We start from the raw sequence: 15,313 nt of genomic DNA on the forward strand, positions 1-15,313 counted from the left end.
TTTCTTGAATTTATCAATTTAAATCCTCCCCAAACCACCTCTTTTAATACACTGATACGTCCATTCCTCCGTCCCTCAATCTACTTCTGCCATAACTTCCTAGAGTATGTTCTACCAGCGAGGAAATTATGGTAGGGAAATAGTAAACCAAAGCAGTCTTTACATTTATTTTAAGTTGCAAACAATAATGTTGCCTTGCAGTTGCTTTTTGTCCTGATTTTTTAATGTAGAGATTCAGATCCATGGCATTTTAAGATTTTTTACCAAGAAGTTTCTTGCTAAATATAGATCTAACTACACACAGATCTGTTCATTCATTCATTTAATGTAAATGACTGGAGTGCTCACCATGACCCAGGCTCCAACTTAAACTACAAAGGTATATTGGTGTAGCAGAGAAAATAGGCAGATAGAAAGCAACTACACCAATGATCTAACAGATGATGCTCAGTAGATTGGAAGCAAAGAGGAAGAAGAGCTGAATGCATATGTGTCTATATGGTATAACCTCTCATAACGTGTGAACATGGAATGGGAGTAGATGAGTTATAAAATGAAGGGGAAACATCTGGAGTTTTTCCTTCCAAAATAACCATGTCACTACTTTCAGGTAGTCTAAGAAATGGAGCAGCACAAATATATCGATGATACTTTTTAATGATTGTGAAAGAGCTAAAAAATGTGGAGCATCTTATTGAAGATACAAACATCTCAGCACAGTTTTTATAGTAATGAGTTGTGACAGTGAAATAATTGTAATAAGTGTTTCATACAGGATTGGAATCAGTTTATGTGAAGAAGCTATGCATTCTGCACAAGAAATAAAGGAATCATCCTTACAAAGGAGCCATCAGTTTTAAGTGGTGGGGGAGTTCAGTGGATTTTATGATAAGGCAGAGTCAAAGTGGATGAATCCCACTTTATCAGTTGGGCTGATAGTAGACAACCACTACTGTTTCCTTACCAAAATAAGAAGAAGAAAGCCTTTTTGATGCTCTCAATTTGGTAGTGAGTGTGTGGTACCACAAGATGCTTTTAAGGAATCATTTACTAAACCTGGAATTGAACTCCTTTATGAACTCAACTGTAATTTTGTGTCACCGGGTTTTAAAAATTAAGCAACTTCTTTATTTATTTATCTTTGATGGTGGCGGGAAGGGTTTTTCTGGGTGTCCTTCCTGATAGATACTGTAGTTTCTAACCTGAAGAGGTCTTTTCCAATATTTGATGAAGAATCATTAATGGGCAAAGAATTTTGGTAGCTGTTCAGGAGCTGGTGCCACGAAGCAGATTCATAGTTGCCAGAGAATCAGGCCAAGGCATACTTTCCAAGGTGCGTTCTTCCTATCTAATGTCTGCCAGGGTCCTGCCTATTGTTTGCAAACCGTCCAGGCAGCATCTGAAGCTGTTGTTTGGCTACATCCGTTAGAAACTTATTTGCACTCGGGGTTTTTTGGTTCTGCTATTGCCCATCACCCCCCTCTCCCCTTTGGTTTTTGCCGGTAGAGACCTGCCCTGGGGGGAATTTTGTCCTGGGAGCACAAAACTATTTTCTTTTCTGGAAATAAGTTGACGTCAACTGGGAGCTGTTTTTGGTCGCTTTGTTTCCCGGAGCGTCCAACCCAGCACACCGCCTCCGGCAAATTGCAAGCAATTCAAAGCAGCTCGCCCAGCCGGGAGGGGAGCTGGGGGAGGGGGCGGGGAGGGGGGCTCGCCTGCATAAGTGGGGAGACCTGGGGCGTCGCTCCGCTCCGGGGCTGGAGAGTGGGCGGGTATCCCCAGGCCGCTCCGGGAGCGCAACCCCTCGGTGCACTGCGCTGGCCGTGAGGGCCGCCGGAGAGCAGCCCCTGGTAGGTAACTTGCTGGGCGCCCACCTGAGTGTTCAACACTGATGCAATTCCCTTCCCGAGTGTTCGGGCGCCCGGAAAACCTGGGAGCATCCCGGGACAAAGGGCCAGCCCTCCGGAAGTAGCCTTGTGCGACTGGTGTGTGCGCGGGTTTGCGTGTGCAACTAACTTAGTTGCCTATTGCCCTGAGCTCCGGGAAACAAACAAACGCCTTCCTACATATTTTCGGGGACACAGTGTATTTCGGACAAAGCGGGCAGCACCTCGGGGATGTTTCCGGAGGGATGCAACCACCGAATTCCTCACCTCCCCGAAGGGTTCTCTGCTGACAGCAGGGCGGATGAGAGCGTGTGTCGTCTGTGTGTGTGTGTGTGTGTGTGTGCCCGAGGAACGGGAGGGGGCCCGGGAGGCACCGACTTGCTCCAACTTGTTCACACCTGGCGCAATTTCCCCAACGCTCTGCCGGGTCCAGGGCCGCGGAAACACGCGTAGGGCGAGCACTGATGGCTGAAGACACCGTCAACTCCCAATTAGACGCCCACACGACCCAGAACCCTAGTTTACCCCCCTCTTACATTTTATGACGGATGGGTTTCTATTGATGCGTAAAGTTATAAACTGCCCTGAAAGCAAGACGGGGGATCCGGGAAGGGGGCGGGGGCACGGACAACTGACCACACTTACACAGCTGAAGTGCCTAGTATTAGGACTCGGGGGCAAATCCGAGGACGCCCCGGAGGAGCTGGCGAGGCTGTTTCCTTGCAGGGTCAGCACGCCCTGGGGGTCGGGCTGCTGGGACTTGGCTCCGTTGGTTCCCCAGCCCCTGGGATTCGGAGCCGACGGGAGCGCTAGGGGACACTCGGGCTGCCCGAGGAGGAGAAGACTGGGATGCAGTGGGAGCTCCGGAGGTGGCCGGGGCTGTGCCGCCAAAGAAAACAGCCGAGGTCTCGGGCGGCTCTGGGGCCGCTGCCCCTGGGTCGGGAGAGCGCGGGAGGCGGCGACGCGAGGACGCGCCCAGACTCTGGGCGCGTCGGGGGCGGGCGTTCGGCTGGAAGTGGGACAGTGTCTCCTATGGGAAAGCGGGACCCGGCGAGCTCTTTGGCCGCCTTTCCAGTTTCGGAGGTATCCGCCCCCGTGCGCCGGAGGCAGCGCAGCCCCGAGGGCGAAAGAATGGCGGTTGGCAAACTTGGAACGAGCGCGCGCCCGGGATCCGAATTGCCGGAATTGTGGCGGTGGCGGGGGCGGCCGAGCCCCAAGTTCACTTTTTCCGCCCGCCCGCCGACGGGCCTTAGGGACGGGCATTGCTCTAGCTCCAACCAGGTGGAGCGCCTCGCCAGAGGGAGTTATGTCAGGGTGCTCCGAGGCAGGGAGGGCGGCGGCCAGCGCCGGTGTGGAGGGGGTCCCTGGGGTCCCCAGCACCTCTCCCGGTGTCTCCCCTCCCCCCCGCCCCTCCCGTCTTTCTTTCTTGCTCCTTCCCCAGGCTGGCGGGACCGGCGCGGACTTGCCCTAGACCTACGGGGAGCGCCCCAGGTCTTTAATGACAGCTTAAAAGAGGCTGTTGGAAAAGTCGAAAGGGATGAGGCTGACGTGGGGCGTGTTTCGCTCCTTTGCAAGAGTCGGAAAGGGAGCTGGGAGCCGTGCGGCTGGCCCCAGGCCCCCGCGCCTCGCCGCCAGCAAGTAGGTGGGGGAGCCGCCGCCGCCAGCCCCATCCCGCTCCCAAGCCTCGCCCGCTGCGCCCTGGCCGCGGGCGCAGAGAGGGTGCGGGGCCTCGCCGTGCCTCCTCCACCCTGCTCATTAACCTGCCTGCTCCGCTCCGCTTCGGGCGGCGCCAGACACGGGCTTCTCCGAGCAGCACCCGCGGCCCGCCCGGCACTGCCGCCTCCCCGAACCCCCGGCTCTGGGGGGCAATGAGGGGGCGGTGGAAGGGGCACCGCTCCTCCGGCATTACTTAGAGAAGCGAGACCGCCCCGCCCTCCCGCCGGCCCTCCCTCTCTCCCGCCCGGGCCCGCGCGCCACTCCGCCAGAGGGTAAGTTGGGAGTGTTTCACCCCCACCGACAGCTTTCCCTCCCCTTTCTCCCCCCCCCTTTCAAAGTTTTCTTAGGACTGGGGAGAGGGGTTGGGGAGGAAGAGGGTCCAGCCAGTCCCAGTCCTTACCCTCTCCCTGTCTAACTTACCCCCGCCTCCCTTCCCCTCCATCCCCTGCGCGCCGCTGCCCCTCCGGAGCCGCGCTCCGAACTGACAATTGGAGCGCGGCTCCTTTAAGAGCCCGGCTTTGCCTCCCGGTAGCTGAAGGTCATTAAACACAAAAGCTCTCAGCGCTGCGGTCCAATATAGCGCATGCGCCCTGCCCGAGGACTGGCAGAGAGACGGCAATATGGCGAGAATGCCTGGCAGCGGGGACTGTAACACCAGCGCGGGCGGCAGCGCCAGCGCCGCCGCCGCCGCCGCCGAGAACAATGGGGAGCGGGGCGAGGGCGAGCGCTGTGCGGGGGGCCGCGGCCGCCGCCACGGCCGCCCGCACTACTGCAGCGCGGGCGAGGAGGAGGAGGAAGAGGAGGAGGACGACGAGATCCAGGAGGTGCAGATAACGGGGGACGAGGAGGAGGAGGACGGAGGTGGGGGCCTGGAGGAGGACGAGGAGGAGGAAGAGATGGGGCTGGACTGGGATGAGCCCCTGGAGCCCGAGGACTCGGCCGGGGAGGAGCTGGAACCCGAGCCGGTCCATATGATCAATATGGACCAGAGCGCCGCGCTGGAGCCCGAGGCGCCGCCGCGATTGCTGGCGCCCCGGGCCCGCGGCGGGCCGCCCGGGGACAGCGCCGAGCTGGACCCCGACGTGCTGCAGCGCCCCGAGCGGGCCCGGCTGAGCGAGAACACCCGGCTGGCCACCCGCTACGCCGTGCGCATCTTCCGGGAGTACCTGAGCGAGAAGGCGCAGAGCCCGGACTTCGAGACCATGGACAAGGGGGCGCTGTGCCGCGTGCTGCGCTCTTTCTACGCGGAGGCCCGCTCCAAGAGCGGCCAGCTCTACAGCAAGTCGTCGCTCATCAGCATCCGCAGCTCCCTCAACCGCTACCTCAACGAGCCCCCGTACTGCCGCACGCTCGACCTCACCAAGGACCCCGAGCTGCGCAGCGCCAACCTGACACTGGCCGCGGTCATCCGCAAGCTCGAGGAGCAGGGCGCCGGGCCCGTGGTGCAGAAGCAAGCCATCACGCGTGCCGACCTGCGCAAGCTCTACACCTCCAGCGTCTTCAGCACCAACACGCCCTTCGGGCTGCTCAACAAGGTCTGGTTCGAGACGTGCATGTACTTCTGCACGCGCGGCCGCGAGAACCAGCGCGAGCTGGAGGAGGACTCCTTTGGGCTGGCTATGGACGAGGACGGCCGCAAGTTCGTCTACTTTAAGTCCCTCGGGCCCTACCACAAGTCGCGCTCGTCGTCGTGGAGCAAGAAGCGTGCCGAGAGCAGCGACGAGGAGAACTTGCCCCGCATGTACGAGACGGGCACCGAGTTCTGCCCCTACGCCAGCTTCGTGAAGTACCTGTCGAAGCGCAACCCTCTCTGCAAGGCGTTCTTCCAGCGGCCCCGGGACCACTGCAGCGAGGGCGATGTGACCTGGTACGAGAACAAAGCCATTGGCAAGAACTTGCTGGGCACCAGGATGCAGATGCTCTCGAAGGCGGCCAAGCTCTCCAAGACCTACACCAACCACTGCATCGGCGCCGTCTCCATCGCCACGCTCAACAGCATCGCGGGCATCGGCACCAAACTGGGCTCGCCCGCCCCGCAGGGCTGCTACTCGGAGGCTCTGAACGGGGCTGCTCGCCACCACTCCCACCATCCCCCCACCCATCCCTCCCACCACCACCGCCCCCAGCCGCCCTCGCTGGGGAACACCTATATCCTCCCCAAAGACAGCCAGGTCGGGCCCGACGTGAAATCCGAGGCTGCGCCCAAGCGCGCTCTGTACGAGTCCGTGTTCGGGTCGGGGGATATCTGCGGCCCCTCTTCCCCCAAAAGACTTTGTATCCGCCCCTCGGAGCCTGTGGATGCGGTGGTGGTGGTTTCCGTGAAACACGACCCCCTGCCTCTTCTTCCAGAAGCCAATGGGCACAGAAGCACCAATTCTCCCACAGTAGTTTCACCTGCCATTGTTTCCCCCACCCAGGTAACCAAACCAAACTCTATGCATGAAATGTTTCTGGTACCGTTTCGGGACTAACTCGTGCTAATGCAGGTCTGGGGTGGGGGCGGGGAGGAGTTTTAAAAAGTGCTAAGTAGACTGAACCAGATTGGATCTCGGCCTTAGAAGCCTAACTCTTGGTGCTTTTCAGGAAAGTTTACATCTCACCTTAAAAGATGGGAGAAGGCATGCTCCCTAAATCCGTGCTGCGCAGTAAGGTTAAAACTTCAAAGTTCGCAGAACAAAAGGTCCGTAGGAGGTAGCCCGGCTCTCCATTGAATGCATGACTTTTCTAAGGCAGGGTGCCAGAATACCGTGCATATAAAGGAAGCAGTTACTTAAAATATATTTGAATAAAGTAACTATTAAAATGCTCTCTTGCATATTCGCCATAACTTAGGAAGATTAAAAAAAAAAATGATTCTATACTAAAAAAGAAAACATGCCAAGCCCACTTCCTGTATGTGGGTGGGGAGTGGAGAGATTGGCAGTCCAGTGCCAGTTTATGCTGTAACAGGTAGCTGGACATAAAGTGATGTTTGGGGTGTAGTTTCCATAAACTGAAGTCACTTGTTAATAGATGGAAAGGGGTATCCGCACTACCAGCCAGGCTCTGTGCCCTGTGGTGCCCAGCACAGTGGGAACCAAACCTTGCTGCCTTTCCCTAGCCCCATGGGGCTCACCATCTAGGGGGCAGATAAGACTTGAGAATATAGATATTTCATTAAGACCAAACAGCACAGTAGTGTGGGAAGCGCACCCACAGTTAAGAGTTGTAAATGTAGCCCAGAAGCTGAGCCACCTTGGGCAAATCAGTTCACCTCTCTGGGCTTCAGCGTCCTCATCAAGGATTAGGGAACTGTTTTAATACTAAAATGATTTAGTTCTAAGCAGTACCAAATTTTAGGTTGAGAGGGAGGGCTTCCCCGGATGCTTCTCGTCTTATTATTTAGAGGAATATATTCATATTATTTAAAATTGTGTTCATCTTTTGGAGACTCTTCTCTAAAGGAGCCAGAAACCAGAAGGTCTTTGGGGACTGTGCTCTGTTCTGCAGGCAGGCGTAGCCACTGGAGGTTTTACAGCTTTGACCTCCCTGCCATCAAGCAGAAGTAGGAATTTCGACTGTTAAGTCTGGAGGTGGTAGTGCAGGCCCTTCGAGGAACAGATGTCAGGTACCTCTGTGCTTTTTCCAAAGTGGAAATTCCAGTTCTAGACAAACTGACCCTTTCAAAGGTTTACCAGCTAATCAGCAAGCCTCAAGGCCAGCAGAGAAAGGGGCTGTGAATGGTAGTATAAACACCAAAGTTCTCTAAAATACACAAGACCTGCAGGCTATGTGTTTTTCTCTCCTTCCAGTGTGCGTGGTACATTTCCGACAGATCAGGGGGTGGTTTTATGGAGTTGTGAGGGCCGAGAGGAGAATTCTTCTTTGGAGAATTGGGGTTTGCTTTTTCTCTGAAAGCAAAAATAAATGTTCGCGTTCTTCTAATCAAGTAAGACCCTTGAAACATCCTGGTGTAGAGTAGCACCTGATTAAGAGTTAAACGCTGGAGAAAGTTTATTAAAGTCTAGATCTGCATAGAATAATAATGAAACAGTTTGTCTACTGGCATCTGGCTGCTGGTTTCTTGACATCAGTGTCCGTAGAATCATGACTCAAGGTTTCACAAAAGATGGACGAGGGAGTTGCTGAGTGGGTTTTGTTTTGGTCTAAGGAATGCAGTTGCCCTGTCACAGTCTTGTTTCCACTGAGGGAGATAAATCAGTTCTCTAAATCTGACTACTGATTCTTTTCTTTTTCTGAGTTATAGTCAGATAAATATAGATTAAAGTTACATACAGATTTGAGTGTCCATATGTTGGCTAGATCGTTATTATGCAAACATTTTTGCGTAAGTTCCTTGTAGTTAAAACACTACAAAAAGTTGTTCTTTTTGCACATATTTAAGTCAGCCTTTCATTTATGTGAAAGTAAGTTTTTTTAATCAGCATTAAGAAGTTTTAAGGAAACTCTTTAGTAACTCCTACAGAGCTCGCTGCGCATTCTAAGAATGAAACGAATGTTTAGTTTATGTAGAAAGCTGATACTAAACTTTTTCCTCTTGTATTTATTAAAATCACTGTACCATTTGAGGTCCAGGGCATTTCCTGGGGATTGTTGACTGGCTGGGGTTACTGGCCCAAGGCACTGCTTCAGGAGCTCAACTCCTCTTGCCGGTCATTAATCTTCAGGAAATGCTGTGTGTACCTGGAGCTTCAGTCATTATTACTTAATTATAAACATGGGCTGTCTAACCTTAATATCGGCTAGGCTCATCAAGTGGCAGTGCACGGAATTCCGCTGTTGACCATATTATTCTAGGCTTCTTGGTAACACTCACACCCTGATGCTCTGATCTCTTCTAACATTGCAGGTTTCTAAAAAAAAATGAAGAGCCTATTACTCTAATTTTTACTTTTTGAGAGTGTTATTAAGGGTGTCATTTGTGGGACTGGTTGAAAAATGAATGCATTCAAGGATTAACGATTATGGAATTTGTGATTTTGACTCACGTGAAGTTCCTGGCTTTTGTTGATTTTGGGGGGGGTGGGGAGGAGTTATGGTGATGGTTGCTTTAAGAAGTTCACTAATTCTCTGGAATGGCAGTTAAAAGCAAAGGGCAATTCTTGTCTCCCCTCCTCCTGCATAGCTGTTGTGACCTAAGATGATCCAGTTACTGGTGCAGCTTCCTAGCAATCTTGGAGGTGACATGGTACATTTAAAAAGGTTTAGCACAGCCCATCCTACAATTTCAGAGCTGTTCTCCTTGCATGAAAATACAGCATTTTTCCTGCCTCAGAGAACAATACTTCAGCTTCGATATCCATCTACAGAGATTTCTAACTTTAGTCTTTATCATCTACACAAAAAGAATATAAGAGTTTAGATTCTCTAAATATCATAGCTTTGTCGCTAGAGCTTTTATAAACCGTGCCTTTCTCCAGCACCGAACAAAAATGGGAAAATCAGCTCCCTGAAATAGACTTAGACACATTCGTAAGCTTGTGCCAAAGGTGTCTTCAGTTGTTCTTATTTGACTTCAACCCAGGTTATTTCCGGGAATACTTCTAAGGAATTCTGCAGGTAGGAAATAAGCAGTGGGGAGATTCTGGAGTTGGTGGAGCCCATCGTCCTTGTCTGTTTCTTTGGCTTCGCTAGGGGCCAGAGTCCGGCCTTACGGTTTCCCAGCTGAAAACTGGAGCAGCCTCTCTGTGGGCCACACGCAGTCGTCAGTGACCTTGCCTTTGAGAAGTCAGATGTTGATAGCCCTGGGAAAACAGTCTTCATTCAGGTGCTTAGTGTGGGAAGGGAGAAGCAATATTTAATCTGTCTGCTTAATAGAAACAAACAAACATGCATTTCATGTATTACTGAAATAATCGCCAAAGTCTTGTTTTTAACTTGGGAGGGCTGCTCTTTCGTACCGAGGGAATCAAACTTCTGCAAACATGAAGGGTGTAGTGGGTTTAACAGCCAAAGCAATTGTAACAAGACTTTCTTGTAATGGTTATCTGGAGCTATTAGGATTAGCTGCCTTGTTTAAAACAGGCATTTTCCTGATCTTTAATGTTAGTTTATGGCTACCTTCCCTTTTTTGCTACAGGAATATTTGCTCTCCCATTCAGAATGGTGGAGAAACTAAATGTCAGTAACATAACTATGTAACTTTTTTCATTCATGCAGGAAACAGTTATTGAGCATCTACTGTTGTGGCTTTTGTACCAGGAATCTTTATAAATTAATCCATTTTTCACTTGGCAAGTAGTTGCATTGGCAGGATTTTGGCCTCATTAACTATTAAAACCAGATCAAAATAAAGTTAAAAGGTGAAACACGTAATGTGTTGCCGCAGTCATTTTGGGAAAGAAATGTGTGTTTTTAGCTCTTACATACTATTACTGCAGTCATGATATACCCTTCGTGTATGCCGGCCCGCCATTAAACCCGACCCAGGAAACGGGAAGAAGTATTTGCTGCCAAATGAGAAAGCGGCTCACGTTCATTTAAAACTTAAATCTTTGTGTCACCCTGATTTTAAAATCTGGCTCCCCCAAATAGATGTTACCTAAAAGGCTCTCCTCTTGTCACTACATGTGAGAGCCCCTTCTGCAGGTAGGACTGCTCCTTGCACGTGGAACTGCTGAAGCGGGTTCTGCCTTGGCCTAGGCCAGTCAAAACCCCACTTCAGTTACTTAACAAAAAGTTCAGTTTCAAGTTAACCTTTTGGTGTCCGAGCTGCCATTTGAAAAGCAAAATTGATGTAGGAGTTGCGGTGCGGTTGCCCATGTTGAAAATCTTGGGAACAAACATACAAGGTGGGTCTGTCATTTGCTAGAGCTTTATTTCTAGGACCTGTGTTTACTTCTCTTGATTGAGCCTTCACCGCATCATACCAGTTAGTCAGGATGCCTTTTTAAAGACTTCTCTGGACAATTTAGAAAGAGGAGAAGGGAGGGGAAATTAGTTGGTCCAAAAAGGGCTATCGATTGACCTTGATGAACCAAAATGAAAGAAAAACGTAGCTTTCACATTTGAAACTTTGCATGGGCAGACTTTTTCATTGAACACTAGTGGTGTTGTAAAGACACTGAATTCAGGTCAACCATTGTTGATCCAGCCTCTGTCTACCTGCGAAGTGCTGTCTAAAGGCGCACGATTTGGCCCTTGCCCTCAGTCCTCAGTGGGGGTTTGTAGAGGATGGGCAAGTTCGTGCGCTTCAAGCTGGAGGAATTGTCTGCTTGATACTCGCCACAACACAGTGGAAACAGATGAACTTTTAAAGTTTTAGGTTCTGTAAGATTTTAGGCCCTTTGGGTTTTCAGATTTGTAAAAGTTTCCCCTTGCTATTCTTCGAGAGAGAGGATGGGCTCTGAATGGTGTCAGGTCTTTTATAACAGGGATTGAGCTTCTAGATAGTCTAGAAATAAATGAGTGTTTAAGCCGGTTGAGATACCTCACCATAGCAAGGACTGTATTTTCTAATGCCCATGGCTTTAAACTACAGTATATCCTCTCTACCACAGGAGACCAAACCTAATTAGACGTTTTAGGTTTTCAGGATTTCTCCCCGTTCTTCTGTTCAACTTTCTTTACAGTCAGACTTCCTTTCAGCTTATACTTTAACAACCTGACAGAGCCTGTTCTTTCTCCCTAAAAAAGATACATTTATATATGACTGCCAACTTTTATTAGTCACTTTTTAAAAATTCATATCTTATCCTAAACTTGGTCCATGTGCGGGATTTTTTAAAAACAACAAAGCAGACAATCTCTTATATAGGACTGTAAACAGTCCAGAGCGTCTGAACTTCGATCAGAGGTTTTGTCCCAGCACTTTGCTCTGAGACTGCTTTAGGAACCCCAGTGGGAACTTCCTTCTGGAAACCCACCGCATTCTGAGATCTGTGATTCCTGTTGAGTGACTGCGATCAGTTGAGCCCCTGTTGGTTCTCCAGGCAGTGAGTTTGGTTGTGTTTAATATGCGGGGTGCAGGGAAGTCATAAAGCGAGTCCATGTATATAACCCTGGAAAACTTGGGGCAACCTTGAAGGGAGAGGATTGGGAGCCTGCCAGAGCAGCTCAGGTATTCCCACATCACCAGGCTATTCTGTGCCTCTGGCCCCTCCACCCCAGCACCCCTCCCCTCCCAGGTAGGCATTTGAAAATCACCTTTATCATGCAGACCTTTCCTGGGAGGATCTAGCCTCATTTACACCTTGAACAACTGCTTTCCCCTGATCACCTGGCAGTGAACCCTGGAAGATGGGCGTTTCGATCCTGTCTGGGAGGAAGGAGGTAAAAATGTGCTACCCGAAAGGGTTGACAGATTTAAGAGAGCATTAGGTTGGGGGCTTCTAGGAAAAAAGGAGAGGAATTCAGAAAGGAATGCTGAAGGATGGCAGAGATAAATGGCGCTTCCTTTGTGAGTAATGTGGTCACCAAATTAGAATGTCAGGACTCGTTTGGAAGCTTTTAATCATCATTTTCTAGTTTTACTCCATGTCTCCGGTGCAGGTTAACCCAGTTCGGTCAGGTGTCTCACCAGTCAGTCCCTACCCTTCCTCTCAACCCAAGAAAAAGGGAACTGTTATTTATAGCACCTGTCCCATGCAGATGCTTTTCACCACATGCCAGGGACCAAGCTAGTTGAGACACTATATATGTACATATGTATTTATTTGGTGTTGGTAACTTCTCCACCTTCCCCCATTTAGACAGCATGGTCATGGATAGTACATTCATACAGATAGAGATGCACACACGTGTATATCACCTTGGTACATGAGAAAATCTTCCATCTTGTTATTGTGGTCTGAGAAGTGTTGAGGGCAAGTTTCTTGAGCTTGTGGATTAGTTATGAGACCTGAACTTGCTATGTTTTTTTGCCAGGTAGTGTGAAGGAGTATAACTTAAAATTAGAGCTGTTTCAGCATTCCCAGCTTCCTAGCTGTTCTAGGTGAGCCATTGGACCGGGTCCAGGCAGAAGTGAACGAGGGGCGTTCTCTGGCCACAGAGTTCTCATCCTAATGGGCTGCAGTCTGCGGAGACAAACGAGACTCCCTCCTTGCAGAGTTTTTATGTCAGCTGTCACAACCTCTGACTGGTTCTGTTGTTATGAAGTGGAGTGTAATCATTAATAATGACCAAGACATACCAGGGTTTTGTTTAGTTTTGTTTACCGTGGCCTGCCGACCGGCAACCTCTGCATCACTTGGGAACTTGTCAGAAATGCAGGCTCTCTCCACACCATGCCCCGAGTCAGCTCCTGCATTTTCACATGATTCCCAGGCAATTGATGTGTGCAGACCATCTTGATGAGCGTGGATCCGTGTGGTCTCTCCTTTAGTCCTCATCCAGCCCCTCAAGGAGTGGGGGTTATCATTTCCGTTTTACAAAGGAGACTAAGGTTTAACTAACCTTGACTAACTTGCTTAAGATCTAATAACTGATCAGAAAACTATGCCTGGATTTCGGATCGAGGCCTGTTTGATTCCAGAGTGTCTCCTTTTAAATCCATAGTCTGTTGATTCCAAAATTCTTACCAACCGTTCAAATAGAAAAATCCAATAAAGAGAAGGTGTTATAACACTGGATTCATATTATACCTGAGGTGCTTTCCTAGAGCAGCCTAAGAAGAGAGAACTTATTACCAACAAGCAAAAATAGGTACATAAATAAAATAGCAGAGAACACAGAAGAGTATTTGCAGTGAGTATGTGCTTCTGCGTTGCTGTGTGTGGTCCCCCAGTCCGCGGTGAATCTGGGGACTACGGCAACCTCTTGAGAGGCCCTGTCACGTAGCAGTTAAGAACAGATCTGCCACATCCAGACCCCCCTGGACCATGTCAGTTGGTTCAGTTTCGTCCTCGGTCAGTGGGGAAGGGAAAGTGGTCACACCCACCCAGGCAGAGTCACCCATGTGACGTCAATTACTATTTGAGAAGCGCTGAAAGCCTGAGCACTCTGGGAACATTTTCTATGCTTTCATTATCTTAGCACAGAATGTCTTAACATTTGAAAAACTGCTGGTCTTGGTGTTACAGTCCCAGTCTTGGTCTTGTTTTCTCTTGTAAATAGCTTGTCTGGGTGCTGTGTGGGGCCTCTGCTGTTTCCCCCAAAAGCCTTTGGGGCGCCTGGCTGTCTCAGTCCGAAGAGAGTGCGACTCTTGATCTTGGGGTCGTTGAGTTTGAGCCCCATGTGGGGTGTAGAGAGTACTTAAATAAATAAAACTTAAAAAGGGGAGGGCGCCTGGGTGGCTCAGTCAGTTAAGCAACTGCCTTCCGCTCAGGTCATGATCCCAGGGTCCTGGGATTGAGCCCCACATCGGGCTCCCTGCTTGGCAGGGGGCCTGCTTCTCCTCCTCCCTCTGCCGCTCCCACACTGCTCCTCTCTGTCAAATAAATAAATTAAATCTTAAAAAAAAAAAAAAAAAAAGCCCATCTCATCCCGGTGAAAGCCTGTTTTTCTCTCCTCTGCTTTTCCTTAAGCTTTGCATATGCTGTGGCCCCAGGCAGGATTGATATCTACACCTTGTAGGTTTATTCTGCAGACTGCTCCCCATTTCTCTTTCCAAAGCCTTGAAAATTTTCAAGTGCTAAAGGGGGTAGGGAGATTCCTTGATGGGCATAATCGATGCCCAGACTCTATCAGATTTGCAGAAGTTGGCTTAGAATGAGATCAACAGCTTTTTACAAGAGATGGAATTCTATTTGGAATGGTTTGGGATACCAGGAGTGATCCTAACTAACGCTGGAGTTGTGACATTAGGAAGGTCATTATAGTAGTAATGTAGTAGGGCCTGTATTTGGCTAGATCCTCTGTTACGGTATTTGCATTTCCTTAATGCATAATTGGACTATAGTTTTCTTTCTTTCTTCTTCTTCTTCTTTTTTTTTAAATTTATTTGAGACAGAGAGAATGAGAGACAGAGAGCATGAGAGGGAGGAGGGTCAGAGGGAGAAGCAGACTCCCTGCCGAGCAGGGAGCCTGATGCGGGACTCGATCCTGGGACTCCAGGATCATGACCTGAGCCGAAGGCAGTCGCTTAACCAACTGAGCCACCCAGGCGCCCCTGGACTATAGTTTTCTAAAACTCGACTTCTCTCTTGGAGATTATATAAGTCATTAGACATTCCACTTAAAGTTGAGGTATAATAATATATGTTTTGAACAGACTGCAGAATCAGGGTAATTGGTGGTGTTTTGATGCAGTATTGCTGACCAGTTAACGACCTCTTGTGATTTAAGTTTGACAAAGTGCTCTTATAAAGTAGAAATGATTGATAGGACGATGCAAGGATTCATCACCCCTAATTTAGTTTGCCCTTCAATTATTCACAGTATTCAGCCACCATGGTCCTTAAAGGGATAACTTTGTGGGCTTTTAGAATTGTATTAATTCTGTTAGTTAATAAATATAATTATATATCTATCAATTTTATTTAAGCTAGCTCATCTGGAATATTGGCTTCTGTTTTATGACATTCTTTCTGACAAAACTATATCTAAATAGATTTTAGATATTTTCTTCCATCGTGAACAAATATCTCATTGTTTTTTACTCCAGAAAAAAAAGACTTGCAGGATGTTTGTTTTTCATTGGATTGAGGTAGCAGTTTAAAATCACGTTGCTGTAGAAACACAGTTTCTTGTTATAAAAGTATAACAAGAATATTAGAAAACTGATTGAGGTAGCTTCCATTTTCTTTTCCTTACAACTCAGTGTTCATTCACAT

At 49.1% G+C, this 15,313-nt stretch overlaps 1 protein-coding gene across 3 annotated transcripts in view; it reads left to right on the forward strand.

Moving 5' to 3' along the window:
- The first annotated feature begins 3,007 nt into the window (after positions 1-3,007).
- KCTD1 (potassium channel tetramerization domain containing 1) overlaps positions 3,008-15,313 on the forward strand; it is a 91,283-nt gene continuing 78,977 nt past the window's right edge. The window contains exon 1 of one of the 3 annotated variants that reach the window (XM_045886889.3): positions 3,008-3,874. Coding sequence is in view for 2 of the 3 variants with exons in the window: in XM_045886888.3 (XP_045742844.2) it covers positions 4,223-6,019 (1,797 nt within the window). In the remaining variant the exon portion in view is untranslated. The other 2 variants (XM_045886888.3, XM_054510336.2) reach the window with 2 other exon arrangements.

Source organism: Mirounga angustirostris, unplaced genomic scaffold (assembly GCF_029215605.1).
Source record: "Mirounga angustirostris isolate CCGP_5_RB_7025 unplaced genomic scaffold, mMirAng1.0.hap1 SCAF_14, whole genome shotgun sequence".
Classification (NCBI taxonomy): domain Eukaryota; kingdom Metazoa; phylum Chordata; class Mammalia; order Carnivora; family Phocidae; genus Mirounga; species Mirounga angustirostris.